The sequence below is a fragment of the Lycorma delicatula genome, chromosome 12, assembly GCF_047948215.1.
Source record: "Lycorma delicatula isolate Av1 chromosome 12, ASM4794821v1, whole genome shotgun sequence".
Lineage (NCBI taxonomy): Eukaryota > Metazoa > Arthropoda > Insecta > Hemiptera > Fulgoridae > Lycorma > Lycorma delicatula.
The window spans coordinates 23,204,843-23,219,413 of record NC_134466.1 but is presented as its reverse complement, the minus strand read 5'-3'; the positions used below and the strand labels follow the sequence as shown (position 1 = coordinate 23,219,413).

General features: G+C 28.0%; 1 protein-coding gene across 6 annotated transcripts in view; it reads left to right on the top strand.

Moving 5' to 3' along the window:
- Nucleotides 1-14,571, top strand: part of LOC142333440 (inter-alpha-trypsin inhibitor heavy chain H3-like) — a 69,160-nt gene that overhangs the window by 28,986 nt on the left and 25,603 nt on the right. For all 6 annotated transcript variants that reach the window (XM_075380539.1, XM_075380542.1, XM_075380538.1 and 3 more), the window contains exons 8-12: nucleotides 1,856-2,033; nucleotides 3,168-3,363; nucleotides 5,833-6,025; nucleotides 9,855-10,071; nucleotides 13,110-13,300. In XM_075380539.1, coding sequence (XP_075236654.1) covers nucleotides 1,856-2,033; nucleotides 3,168-3,363; nucleotides 5,833-6,025; nucleotides 9,855-10,071; nucleotides 13,110-13,300 — 975 coding nt within the window. The remainder of the gene's footprint in view (nucleotides 1-1,855; nucleotides 2,034-3,167; nucleotides 3,364-5,832; nucleotides 6,026-9,854; nucleotides 10,072-13,109; nucleotides 13,301-14,571) is intronic.

Genomic DNA, 14,571 nt, shown 5'->3' with positions numbered 1-14,571 from the left:
CTTTATTGAAAGTGTAACAAATGAACTTATGTTATAATCATAATCTTAAAACAACAGGAAATTATGAAATTAACATAACTTAATAATACTTAACATATCAGTTGAATCAACAAATGAATAATGATGTTAAATGCAAAAATACATGAATAAACATTTTTTAAATACACAATGTAACAGAGTCTGAAAATAAGAGAACATAAAACACCTTAATTTCAAATTAGATACTTAAAACATAACATCAATAGAAAGTGGAACTGGAAAACAGTTGCACTACTAACATATACTGTACTATGAAGATTAGCAATGAACAGATTTCATTAGCTTAGAAAACATTAATTATAATATAATCACATTAAAATAAGTAATAATATAAATGGAGTTTATTTGATAGATAAGCATTCTTGAAAATACAAAAATCACAAAGTCCTAAAACATACCAGCACATCAGGAGTAATTTGCTTTAGGTTAATTTACGAGAAGTATGATGAATACAGTGCATAAGTAGCAAAGAATTAATCTCGGCGATCAACAAGTTGCAGAAATAAATTATAGAGTTAATTACAATAACAAATCGTAATAATTAAACATGTAAAATAGGTAAGCCGACCCTAGCTTGGAATTCATTGAAAATAACGGAAACTTTACGCTAAACGGCGTAAACAGACTCTGTATCCCATTTTTAACATGATCAATCTACTTTTCCTTTAGTATAGTTCTAGTTACATTCACAAGGAAAGTAGAAAGATTTGAAATTATACCGATACTCTTCAAAAAGGTTAATAATAAATAGATTTAATTACTTTTTAATTTTTGACTGGATGATGATTGAATATATTCAGTGGATATAACATAATGCGAAATGGTGGACTAATCTGTGAATGATGACAAACCGCCTGAATTAAAAGATAAATATAGACTATTATTTAATAATGTTTTTATAAAAAAAAGTTTTAGAAATTCATTAAAAATAAATAGGAAGCAAGCATAAAGAGCTTATCATTAATACTGTTTTTATAGGAAAAAGTTAGAATAAGTTAAAAAAATTTAACTCTTAGTGGAAACATATTCTTCATAGTTGTAAGGAATGTTACATATATTATAAAAGTCAGTGCGTATATTTAAGGTACCAAGGAAATGATTTGTTATCTAACATCCTTACTCATTGCAAGTTCAAAGTATCTGTTGTCAGAAGTTAGTTCTTATGAAAACAAAACATTACGGTCCGGAGATTTGTATCTATTGTTTCTTAGTATTGCCTTTATTTTTTTTCATTTGGAACAAAACATCTGTTTATATTCCAGTGAAATGTAATTTTTCCCTTTGGAAAAAATTTCTAAAATGTTGTGTTTTTAAATAATCTGATGTAGACACCACATGACTTCCTTGTACACCTATTAAATTACATATATGCATTTTTTTTAAAATGAAAAGTACATAAAGTAAAGTACTTAATAAGTATTTCATTAAACGTTTTTTCACAATCAGGTTAATAATTATTAATAAATCAATATATTTAAATTAAAAAAAAAGGAGATGAAGTCAGATTTCAACTTTGAAGTTTTTTGCGCAACTTAAAATGTACAAATATAAAAAACTTACTAAAAGAATAAACATAATTTAACTCACCACTTTCTTTGAACAGATCAAAAAAGATTCTTCAAGATTAATCCAAATCCACTGTATCTAATTCCACGAAATCGCTCATTGCTCTTAACAGCAGTCTCTGATGAAGAATAGTGATTTTATCACTGTACTTTAGCCTTTTCAACAATGATGTTATATTACTTTTATGTAGAGCTTTTTTTTATTTTGTTTTATCATCTAAAATACTGATTTGATTTTTTTTTTCATATAGATTTGGTCACCTATCAAAACACAGTATTTGTTTAAATTACGTCATAGAGCATATGATTTTAGTGACAAAGAAATTTCTAGTATTATTGAAAACAGAACTGGAAATGAAATAGTATTAGCAAATGTAGACAATGTTAACAACGCTAAAGAATTTATTGGAAAGTTACATTCTACATCTGGTAAGTAACACTTGGTATACTTATTAGCTGTAAATATTAAAATAACTTAATGATTCATCATTATTTATATGTTTAATTTTATAAAATAATTATATTTTGATAAATTTTTTTCTATAAGTAATTATTCACTAAAGCTTACTGTGTTTTACCCGTATATTCCATTTACTTTAAGAAAAATGTATGAATAACAATTTTTTTTATAAAATTTTCGTTTTTAAATGGCTGCTATCTTCCTAAAACACCGGTTAGAGTAATTATCACCAAGGTAAATGAGAGTTTTAAGGAGAAGTTTCTGTTAGTAAACCACTGTAGAATAAATATATGGCTTTCTTACCATTTCTTATATAACCTACTCCTGTCATCACTCACCATTTCCAGCCTGTTTCTTAACATGTTCATATAAGCTACTTAACTCTTTCCTCTATTTTTAAGTCTAATATTTGTTTCTGAAGATGTTCTCTCACTATTGTATAATGTTGTGTTTTTCACAAATCAATATTAAATACATAACGGTAATAATTGTTTTTTTTTTTTTATCTTTTAAGTATTCTAACTTGTAAACTTACACTTTCGCTGTGACCAAGACTTCTTCAAATGTAAAATTGGCTTATTTTATTTTAAAATTAAAAAAAAATTGAATTTTAATTATAATAGTAAGTTTATAAGTTTATGCCAGAATCCTTATATACAATAAAAATATTTTGTATTAATAAAAACATAATCTTAAAGTGGTTCATTTAAATTAAAAAACCATTGGGAATTCCTTTACTTATATTAAAACAGTATTTTCAAATACTGTTAATTGGCATTAAAGCTATGACCTCAATACATTTCCTTAATTGATGTCTTTTCAGAACCCAATCACCTCATTTTTTCTACAAATTCTCCCTGTTTATAGACTCATACTTTTTTTTTCGTATCAACAGTTAATTATTAAGAAATTAATTTATTAAAGTTAAAAATTAATATTAGAATGTTTTACATTGGTAGTAATTGATAGTCCAACAGAATATTTTGTAATTTTATTGATTTTTCTTGTATAAGTTGTTGATTTTAATGAATTATTTTTTTGTAAGATTTTAGTTATAAATATCAAATTTTTTATTATAAATAATCTTTTATTTAATTTTTTAGCTACTAACATAATAGGAGGTTTAAGGGAAGGTATTAAAATTGCTAATGAAGGACAAAGTAAATTTATTGCTTCTGGGAGTGATAGATCGAAAATACCTCAACCAATTATTGTTTTTCTAACCGATGGTGAACCAAATGTTGACGTTACAAATCCAAACGAGATTGTTAACATTACATCGAGTCTAAATGAAATTAAGTAAGTTGATATTATTTTCATTTTCTTTTTCTTTTAATATAATATGTACTGTTTTATTCATAAATAATAGTCGGCTGTGTTATTACATCATTCTGCGAATGATAATTATTCAACTATTCATCTATGGGTTATGTTAAAATATTTAAATTATATGAAAACAGTTTAATTTAATGTTAAACAAAATGATTAATTTTTTAGACGGATCTGAACCAAATTTATAATAAAATTAATTTTTTTGATAAAAATAATTAAAACTTTTTAAAAGAATGTGACTGTTTTACAAAATTTTAAAGTGCATTTCTGGATGATCTTTAAGGAACCTTTTATGCAGCTCATTCATTAGTGGAATTATAAGTTGCTTTGTTGTTAATGATATCGATATAGAATGGTTTGGAAACTTCTCTCAGTAAGTGATCGATTTTCTGTTTATATTTGAACATATTTATTGAAAAAGAAAAATAATTTAAAGTGTCTTTTTTCTGTTTAGTTCTACACGGATGAAATCAATCAGATTACAATCCGCGACCACACTGAACTTCATAATAGCTGTGAAAAATTTTGTTTGAAATCAAAATTCCCTTTAGTTTTGTTTTGAAGTTGTTATATCATTATTTGTTATTTCATTATTGTTCATTATTATTTTTTTGGAAACTTTGTTTTATATCAAACAGTTTGGTTCCCCTTTGCCTACAAGCCGCCTTCTTCAGTTAAAAAAAATCAGCTTCTCTTCAACAACTAATCCTTTGATTCATTCATTTTCTGACTTAACAATCTAAATAATTTGTTAAAAATCCATCACTGACACGATGCTATGTTTTTTTCCAACATCTGAAACTTATTGTATTAGTTACACAAATGTTTTGCAAGAGGAGTTGTGCTTTTGTTGATGTTATAGGGTGTTCATACTATTAATAAAAAAAAGATTATTTTCTATTTATTGTTGATTAACATCTCATAAATTTATTAGTTATATTATTAATATTTATTTACTAATTATTATAATATTATTAAATTTTCATGTTTATACTGTAAGTTAAATTTTATTTAATCCTTTCACCGATTTATTCAATTTTAGTCGTCAGAATCTCCCATTAGCAATTAATTTGACTTTAATCTTATAGCTCCTATATTTTTTTATCCTTTCATTACTGGATTAAACAATAGATTTTAGTGTACAGACATAACACTTCTAAGTCTCTGGCATATGCTGCCACCTCCAGATGATTTATAAAATTTGATATTATTTATGCCCTTAGCTATCGGTAGAAATATAGCTTTTCTTTGTTTGTATTTCTGCTATTCTTTTTTTTGTCTTCAGTCATTTGGCTGGTTTGATGCAGCTCTCCAAGATTCCCTATCTAGTGCTAGTCGTTTCATTTCAGTATACCCTCTACATCCTACATCCCTAACAATTTGTTTTACCTATTCCAAACGTGGGCTGCCTACACAATTTTTTCCTTCTACCTGTTTTTTACCATCTGCTATTCATAAAATTATATTTATTTTTTGTTTTAAATGTGAAAAACTGGGTTTTCATGTTTTGAACCAGGTAAATAAATATTAGAAAATTTGTTAATTTAATTTCTATGTTTTTATATGTAGGAAATCAGTGTAATTGTGGTAGGTTTTATTTGTTTTTATTTGCATGCTAAAAACTTTTTTCAACAAATTTTTGATTTTATTTTAAAAGTGTCAAATACAAAATTCAGTTAACATTTTTATCTAAAGGTTCAATGCAGATGTAAATTTGATGGTTAATATAAAAATAAAAAAAAATCTGAACAAATTCTCATATTTTAATTTAATTTTAAAATACTATTCTGTAAGATAAAGTAAAATATAACTGTATTCATAATGTTTACAAGATATAAAAAAAATATATTTTGTGTTCTGAAATATTTTTCTAATAATGCAATCAGTATAGGATCAAATCAAAAATTAATGTTAAGTAATAAAGTTAAATATTAAAATTAATTGTTTGATTAAAATTAAACAAACAAAAAATGCTTAAATATGTGTTAATAAAAATATATTTAAATTATACTTCTTAAAATAAAAATAAAACTATTTAATTTATTTTTTGGAAAAAACTTTCTTAGTAAAGGAGTTAACACAAAATTAAATATTTCAGAAATACACATCCTTTAGAAACATACTAACTACATAAGCTAGTGATGTACAATTTTTAAATCTTGAATTCTAATTTGAGTCTCATCTCTAGTATACTGTTTGGAAAGGTGTGTTAGGTCTCATGACTAGTTTATTTTTCTCTTAGGAATATATATTGTTCGATTATGACTGAAGAATGACCCAGTGAAACTGTTTTACAACATTATTACACATCTGTCAACTGATTAATCATCACTTACTCATTTGGTTACATAATGATTAGTTAAATAATATACATTAACCATTTTTATAATATCTGTCATACAGGATGAAATGCTTTTATTAGTACTTCTTTTTCAGAACTCCAATATACAGTCTGGCATTTGGTGATGGTGCTGATTTACAATTCTTAAGACGACTGTCATTAAGAAATTATGGTTTTGCAAGAAATATCTACGAAGCAGCTGATGCAAAACTACAATTACGTAATTTCTATAAAGAAATTTCTTCACCATTAATGGCCGATGTTAAATTTTCTTATCTTCCTGGCCAGGTAATAGATTATTTTTTATTAATATCATTATTGTTTATTATTATTTTCTTAAGATATTGTTTTATAACCAATTTATTAATAGTAAAAGTTATTCAAAATGACAATTTTTCTTTAAAACTTAATTGAACCAGAGATTTATTTTATATACTTTTTTTTTTGTCTTCAGTCATTTGACTGGTTTGATGCAGCTCTCCAAGATTCCCTATCTAGTGCTAGTCGTTTCATTTCAGTATACCCTCTACATCCTACATCCCTAACAATTTGTTTTACATATTCCAAACGTGGCCTGCCTACACAATTTTTCCCTTCCACCTGTCCTTCCAATATTAAAGCGACTATTCCAGGATGCTTTAGTATGTGGCCTATAAGTCTATCTCTTCTTTTAACTATATTTTTTTTTTGAAATGCTTCTTTCTTCATCTATTTGCCGCAATACCTCTTCATTTGTCACTTTATTCACCCGTCTGATTTTTAACATTCTCCTATAGCACCGCATTTCAAAAGCTTCTAATCTTTTCTTCTCAGATACTCCGATCGTCCAAGTTTCACTTCCATATAAAGCGACACTCCAAACATACACTTTCAAAAATCTTTTCCTGACATTTAAATTAATTTTTGATGTAAACAAATTATATTTCTTACTGAAGGCTCGTTTAGCTTGTGCTATTCGGCATTTTATATCGCTCCTGCTTCGTCCATCTTTAGTAATTCTACTTCCCAAATAACAATTTCTTCTACCTCCATAATATTTTCTCCTCCTATTTTCACATTCAATGGTCCATCTTTGTTATTTCTACTACATTTCATACTTTTGTTTTGTTCTTGTTTATTTTCAGGCGATAGTTCTTGTGTAGGACTTCATCTATGCCGTTCATAGTTTCTTCTAAATCCTTTTTACTCTCGGCTAGAATTACTATATCATCAGCAAATCGTAGCATCTTTATCTTTTCACCTTGTACTGTTACTCCGAATCTAAATTGTTCTTTAACATCATTAACTACTAGTTCCATGTAAAGATTAAAAAGTAACGGAGATAGGGAACATCCTTGTCGGACTCCCTTTCTTATTACGGCTTCTTTCTTATGTTCTTCAATTGTTACTGTTGCTGTTTGGTTCCTGTACATGTTAGCAATTGTTCTTCTATCTCTGTATTTGAACCCTAATAAAAATAATTAAAATGCTGAACAGTTTATTCCAGTCTACGTTATCGAATGTCTTTTCTAGGTCTATAAACGCCAAGTATGTCGGTTTGTTTTTCTTTAATCTTCCTTCTACTATTAATCTGAGGCCTAAAATTGCTTCCCTTGTCCCTATACTTTTCCTGAAACCAAATTGGTCTTCTCCTAACACTTCTTCTACTCTCCTCTCAGTTCTTCTGTATAGAATTCTAGTTAAGATTTTTGATGCATGACTAGTTAAACTAATTTTTCTGTATTCTTCACATTTATCTGCCCCTGCTTTCTTTGGTATCATGACTATAACACTTTTTTTGAAGTCTGACGGAAATTCCCCTTTTTCATAAATATTACACACCAGTTTGTATAATCTATCAATTGCTTCCTCACCTGCACTGCGCAGTAATTCTACAGGTATTCCGTCTATTCCAGGAGCCTTTGTTTAACACACACATTTTATATTTAAGAGATTTATTTTATATCCATAGGAAATTTATCAGTTATATAGGGTAAATTATGGCATAGTAATTAGTGTGTTTGCTTTTAAATTTTATGAAATATATATTTAAATGTAGTAGAAGAGTGCAGTTGATTTTTGATGGTGTTTTTTGGTACATTATTAGCCTATTGAATGGTGGTAGTGTATACATACACTACCATAATCTACTAATAGTAGATTACAATCTGCTTTTCAATAGTAAGGGAGGCATCAATTTTGTTATTTAAAAATATCTGCCCCAGCCTTTATGAAATATTTAAATTATCTGATCTACAAGAGAATTCATTATTGTTCCTAAGAGTAGTAATAATTACTAAACAGCTTATCTAATAAGTTTGGCATGGTATGCTTGTTTTTTTAAATAGCTGTAATAATTGATGTGAGTGTTATTGTCTACCCTTCCTAGAAGTGTTATTCTGACGTCATAGTTTATGCATTTCGGAGTATGTATTCTCATAATTTTGAGATTGGAGGTACTGTGAAACATATCAACGATGAATGTTAGTGTGGTAATGTTAGGAAGGGCAGAAAATAACATTCAAATCAATTATGATAATCATCGCAGAAATATAAAATATTGTGAAAATTTTAACAGCTGTACTATTTTCTGTGTCTCATGTCAAGTCACCTCAATCAATTTTTTTATGGCGCACAAAAAATAATTTTATACACATCGTTTGTGCGTTTTCTGTATTCAAATTTATTCACTTATGCCTTACAGCAGGACACGTACAGCTCAGCTCATAAAATTACATATGCTGCTAGCTGATCGTACACCGTCCTTTATGCAGACCATTCTTTTAGTTTTGATCCAATCGATTGTAATTTTTTTTTCTTTCTAATTTATAACATAAGAATAAGACATATTTATATTGTTGCTAATTAAAATTTGAACAGTGATAACTTTTTTAGACTTTCAACTCATGATACCGTCTCAGATTCGTAATCATCCTATTGTTAGTTATAGTTTTAATGCAATAAATAAGAGTGTTAAAAATGATATGAAATAATAAAATGACAAATAATTCATGACAAATAGCATTCTGGTTTATTCTCAATCCTAAAAAATTGTATTTTAAATCTAAGATTCCAACTTTATGATTTATTTGATTTTATCATCAATATATTTCTTAAAGTTGCAGAATGGATGATCCTGAAAGATTGAGAGTCAGGATCATCCATTCTGCAACTTTAAGAAATATATTGATGATAAAATCAAATAAATCATAAAGTTGGGATCTTAGATTTAAAATACAATGTTTTAGAGCAGTTCCTGACAAAATCATCCATCAGCATTTATGCACATTACTGTGCACATAAACTGAAGATCCACTAGCAAATATAAATAGGATAAGCAGTGAATTTTTAATGTGATTAATGTAGTACTACTGAAGTATAACACCGCATGTAATTTAGTTTCATTTCCCTCAATCACCAAAAAAAAACCATGAAATTATATTCATATCAGTCAGTTGCCATTAGCAGAATTTATCAAGTTGATGGTCATAAACTTTTCTGAACATTTTGTTTTCGTATTGATTGATTTTATTCCACAAGAAATTATAATTAACAAACAAGTCTACCGTAAAATGCTTAATGTTTTATCTAAAATGAGAGTAGCAGGAACAAGATATTCTTGCAAAATAATGTGCATGTGTATTTATAGTAAATTATTTTCTGTGAAAATCCAGATGAGATGTTTTCACCTTAAATATCAATTAAACCTAATGTTGTTATAAAATTTCAAAGAATTTCTTATGGCAAGCAATTAGTAAAATGGTGACTATTTGAAAAAAGTTCTCAGACAGTTGTTAAATGAACAAGGAGTAAAGAAGTATGACAAAAATATTTTGAAGCTTATGAATTTCTATGACAGTTATGTAAATGTTGGTAATGATGAAAACTATGGTAAAATTAAGGAAAACTTACATAATCTTTAATTTTGTTAAAAAATAAGTCTAATTGTATTATTTTTATTGAAAATGTTTTTCTATATCTGTTGTATTTTATAAACTGGTTTCAATAGTATCGCAAATTTGAATGTTATTAGATACAGTTTAAATAATATTATTATCACAACTGTTAAAATATATCAGCAACAATACTGATTATTATTATTAATCTGCCAATAAATTTTTTATTTTTATTATTACAGGTTGAAAATGGCACATTGACTACAAGACATTTTCCAATCTTATTTAACGGTTCTGAGATTGTTATTGCTGGTAAACTAAGTGATTCAATTCCTGTTCATAACAGTCTTACATATGAACTTAATTCTGCTAAAACTGTAGATAATATAGATTATAACATGATGCAAAGATATATTATAGTTACTCTTCACCATCACGAAGAAGCCAACCGTACATTTGGTTTGTATATTAATAATTAGTATTTCTGTCTAGGTAATAATGAAATATTAAATGATATTTTATTTTCTTTCTAATATTAGTTATAACTATGAAAATGCTGAAAATTTATGCAGGAAATTTGCTTATACATTAACAAGGAATAATATGTTACTGATTGACAATTACATCATATTAAAAAATTATTTTTAGCTTACGCATACTTATAATGAAAAAACCTGTGAAAAAATCATAACATTACTTTATTTGTATTAAATAAAAACTATTCTTGTATAAATGAAAATCCATATACACAATAAATTACGATAATGATAATTATGAGGGATTAAAAATTAAGAATTGGATTTACCTGGTTGTGGAGTTATTTGATTTGATGTATCTATATGTACAAGGGGATGCTGAAAAGTTCCTGACTTTGAAGCCTCGTGGTTGAAATAGAAAAACAACTTTGGGCTCATTTGAAAGTTTGAAATCTTAGTATGTAACCTGAGCAAATATCAGGTGTCCAGAATTCGTACAATTTTTTCTGATTCAGGTGAAAACCAATATGGCAGAGTCTCAAGAGAGTTTCTCGTCAGTGGAGTTACAGGTCATCATGAAGTTTTTGTTTAGGGAAAGTTAGCAAAGGACATTCATATTGAGCTGTCACAAACACTGAGAGAGAAGTGTGCTTCCTACAGCAATTTGAAAACTTGGATATCTTGTTTCAAGACTGGCCATTTCACTGTTGATGATGAGCCCTGCATTGGGCACCCTTAAATCGCAACTGACATTGCAACATGCAATGCTGTCCATGAGCTCGTTCTTGAGACTGGCACATATCTGGCAAAAAGATAGCCCAAATACTGGACATCTCCAGGGAGTGTGTTGGTTTCATTATTACCACAATTCTAGACATGTACAAGCTTTCATTGAAGCGGGTGCCCAAATATTTGAACTGTGATCAGCAGAAGGAATGAGTTGAGATCCAAAACCGTTTTGTGCCATTTTGAAGCTCCAAAGGGCTTTTTTGTTAGGGTTAGTGACTGAGGATGACACTTGGCTTCATGTTTATGATCCTGAAATCAAGAAACGGTCAAAAGAATAGCGCCACAGCAGTTCTCTGCAGCCGAAGAAGTTCCATACCTAGAAATCAGCCAAAAACTGAAGGCATTCGTTTTCTGGGACAAAGATGGCATTTTGTTGATGGACTATTTACCTCAGGGATCTAGTATAACCGGACAATATTATGCTAACATGCTGGACCAGTTGAAGGAGGCAATTAAGAAGAAACGTCGAGGGAAATTGGCCAAAGGAAACCTTCTGTTGCATGACAATGCACCTGCACACATGTCCAACATTGTGGTTGCCAAATTGTCAATCTTGGGCTTCCAATCGGTCAACCATCCTCCCTACTCACCAAGCCTAGTCCCTTCAGACTATTATCTGTTTCCGAACTTGAAGAAATGCCTGAAGGGTATTCATTTTGAGGATATTGAAGATGTCAAAGAGGCTGCTAAGAGCTGGTTTCGTGCCTAATCATAGGACTTTTATTTGCATGGACTAGAAAAGCTGCAACAACGATGTACAAGTGTATCAGTCTGAGGAGAGAATATATTGAATAAATGGATAATTTCAAAACTATGGCTCTATTCTTTCTAGGCAAAACCAGGAACTTTTCAGCACCCCCTCTTATATATATTTATACAATTTAATATATATTTATTTATACTATATATATATATATATATATATATATATATACAAATTTTGAATTAGAAATTTTTATAATCTGTAATCTCATTTATATTATTTTATAGTTAATAATAATAATAATTCTATAATATATTTTTTTTTAATTTATGAAAATTGCAGCTTTCATTTCACATTCATCTGTGATGTAAAAATAAATTAAACGGTTTGGATGGTGGAAAAGGAATGAAGAATGAGGGGATCATATCAAAATAGAGAGAAAGATGGAAGGGTGACAGTAGACTCAACATCTATAGTAGGTGACCACCCACCTAAACTGATAATGGCTACAAAATAAAAAAGGAAAGAATTACTTATCAAATCAAATGCAATTTCTAATGAAATGATGCTATACTAATTCTATTTTCTGAATATCAGGATAAAGTAAGCAAAAGAAAGCTGGTAGAAGAAAAGAAAAAAGTAGTGTAGTGGGTGAAATGATAGAAAATAAGTTTAGCAATAAACTAGCATAATCAGTCAAATAAAAACTATTAAAAAGAGAAAAATATATGAAAAACATAACAGTAAAGAAAGGAAAACTTCATAAAATTATAAATTTTAATTTCTTCAATTAATAATTGTTTTGTTTTTAATATCATTATTAATAATAATATGATCAGATCATTTCAACATCCTCTCAGCACTTTTGACTGAAATTTTATGTTAATAACAAGTTTTTATTCATTTTTATTGTGGAATAGTAGAAATTAAAATTTTTTTGAAAAGTAACTATAACAAATATTGATAAACTATGGTGCAATGTAAATAAAATATAATATCAAGATGTCTTAGGCAACTGCGTCCCTTTCGAAGCTTGTTCCCTGGATTTCAAGCCGTAGTGTATATTTTAGTAGAAACTAATGAGAGAATGTTATTTGAAAATTGGAAGACATTGTTATCATTCTAACACTGTGTCATAATAAAAAATGAATAAGAAAAATGGATTTTGAAGTGAAGGAAAGGATGTAGCAGAACAGATTGTAATGTACTGAACAATATTTTTTCAAAGAAATTGAGAAAATGGTCCGTGACATTCAATACAGATTGCAGTTCAAAAGAAAAACTAATCTGTAACTACTAAAACCGAAGAGTAATAAGTTTATTTTTAATTAGAAAGTAGTAAAAATCCAATAGTGAAAAGTATCTGGAAAAATGTGGTTAAATGAATTTAGGATAATACATGGAGATAATGTATCGTCAGGTTTTTTTATGTGATATGAAAGGGCAGAAACTGAATTATGTGCATGTATTATATATATATATATATATATATATCTAAACATTATGTTGTTTTAATTACACTTTTATAGGTCATCTTGAGAAACTTTGGGCATATTTAACAATAAAACAGCTTCTTGATAAAGATGCATCACTTAATGAAGACAACAGTATAAATAGAAATTATGGATTCGTATATCAGCCTCCTGCAGAAGACAAAGATGAAAAGGAGGCAAAAACCATTTCAGATGAGAAAAAAGAAGCACTCAGATTAGCTCTTAAGGTATATTAGAATTTTTCTAATAGGATTATCAAATGTAATGATATATTTTATTTATATTTTTTTCAATTGATTCAATGCTAATTTACAGTAAAAACATTTTAAATGAAAATAAGTGAGTAATAGCGATGAGTAAAATGTAACACTGTTGTGAAGCAAAATTTGAAAAAAGGTTTTGTGCTTCTTAAAAAAATGTTATCAAACTATACACTACACGCTATAACGTAATATTTTACTATATTTTGCTTTTTAAAAATCAGGGTTTCCTTATAATCAAAAATTTTTACTACTTACCTTTAGATCAAAATGTGTTAAAAACTAAAAAAATTATTTAAGTTTTTTATCTGTATCATTAAGAACAAAAAGTTAGGATATTAAGTTTAGCATTCAGATAAGTACTACAAGTTCCCTGCCTTGAGCATTTTACTACAGTAGATACAAACTTACTTAATTTTGGAGATGAAGAAAATAAAAGTATTTATGTGAGTTCTGTTATTTATGCAGTTTAACCAGTTGCAAGGATCACAATACTAATAGTGCTTTGAATTTTGGAGTCAAGAACTATTCCAGCTGGATGTTTCAAAAAGAAAAACCACAGACTTTTTTATTGGTGATTGATCATTGCTTTTTTCATTTTTAGATTTCCTTTAATAGCGTGAATAGAAGTTTCTGTTATGAACATTCATTCAACTTTTAATTAAGAAATATTTAAAGAAAAAATAATGCTAAACCGTGAAAGGTCAACTTATTTTTTTGTCGTAAATTACGAGCAAGATTACCTTAATTCTCCACTGTGGACTTATCAATATTATTATTCTGCATCAGAGAACGTAAAATTTAAAAACACTGTAGCTGTAGGAGATACTCCAAAACAAAATAGGCTTACAACTAACCGTGGTTTAGAGAAAACACCCGATTTATGAAAAATACGAAAGGAATTAAAGTTTAACACTTAACTGCTAAGATTACTTCATGAAGATGATTTTGACAGAAGGGTGAAATTTGGTAAGATATTTATTATTCGATGTGAAGTAAATCCTCATTTTTGTACCACATTGATATAGTCTGATGAAACACACTTAAAATTGAATTCGTTAGTAAACTGTAACAGTTGTATTTACCATTCTGGTGAAAATCCTTGCATAATTATGGAGGAAGACCTTAATGTTTTTGGTGTTCAATTTTATGTGAAAACACTAAAAAAGTAGTGTTATGATTGTATTTCTTCTACAAAACTTTATTGGTTAGTATCATCTTGAAATTTTTGATTGTAT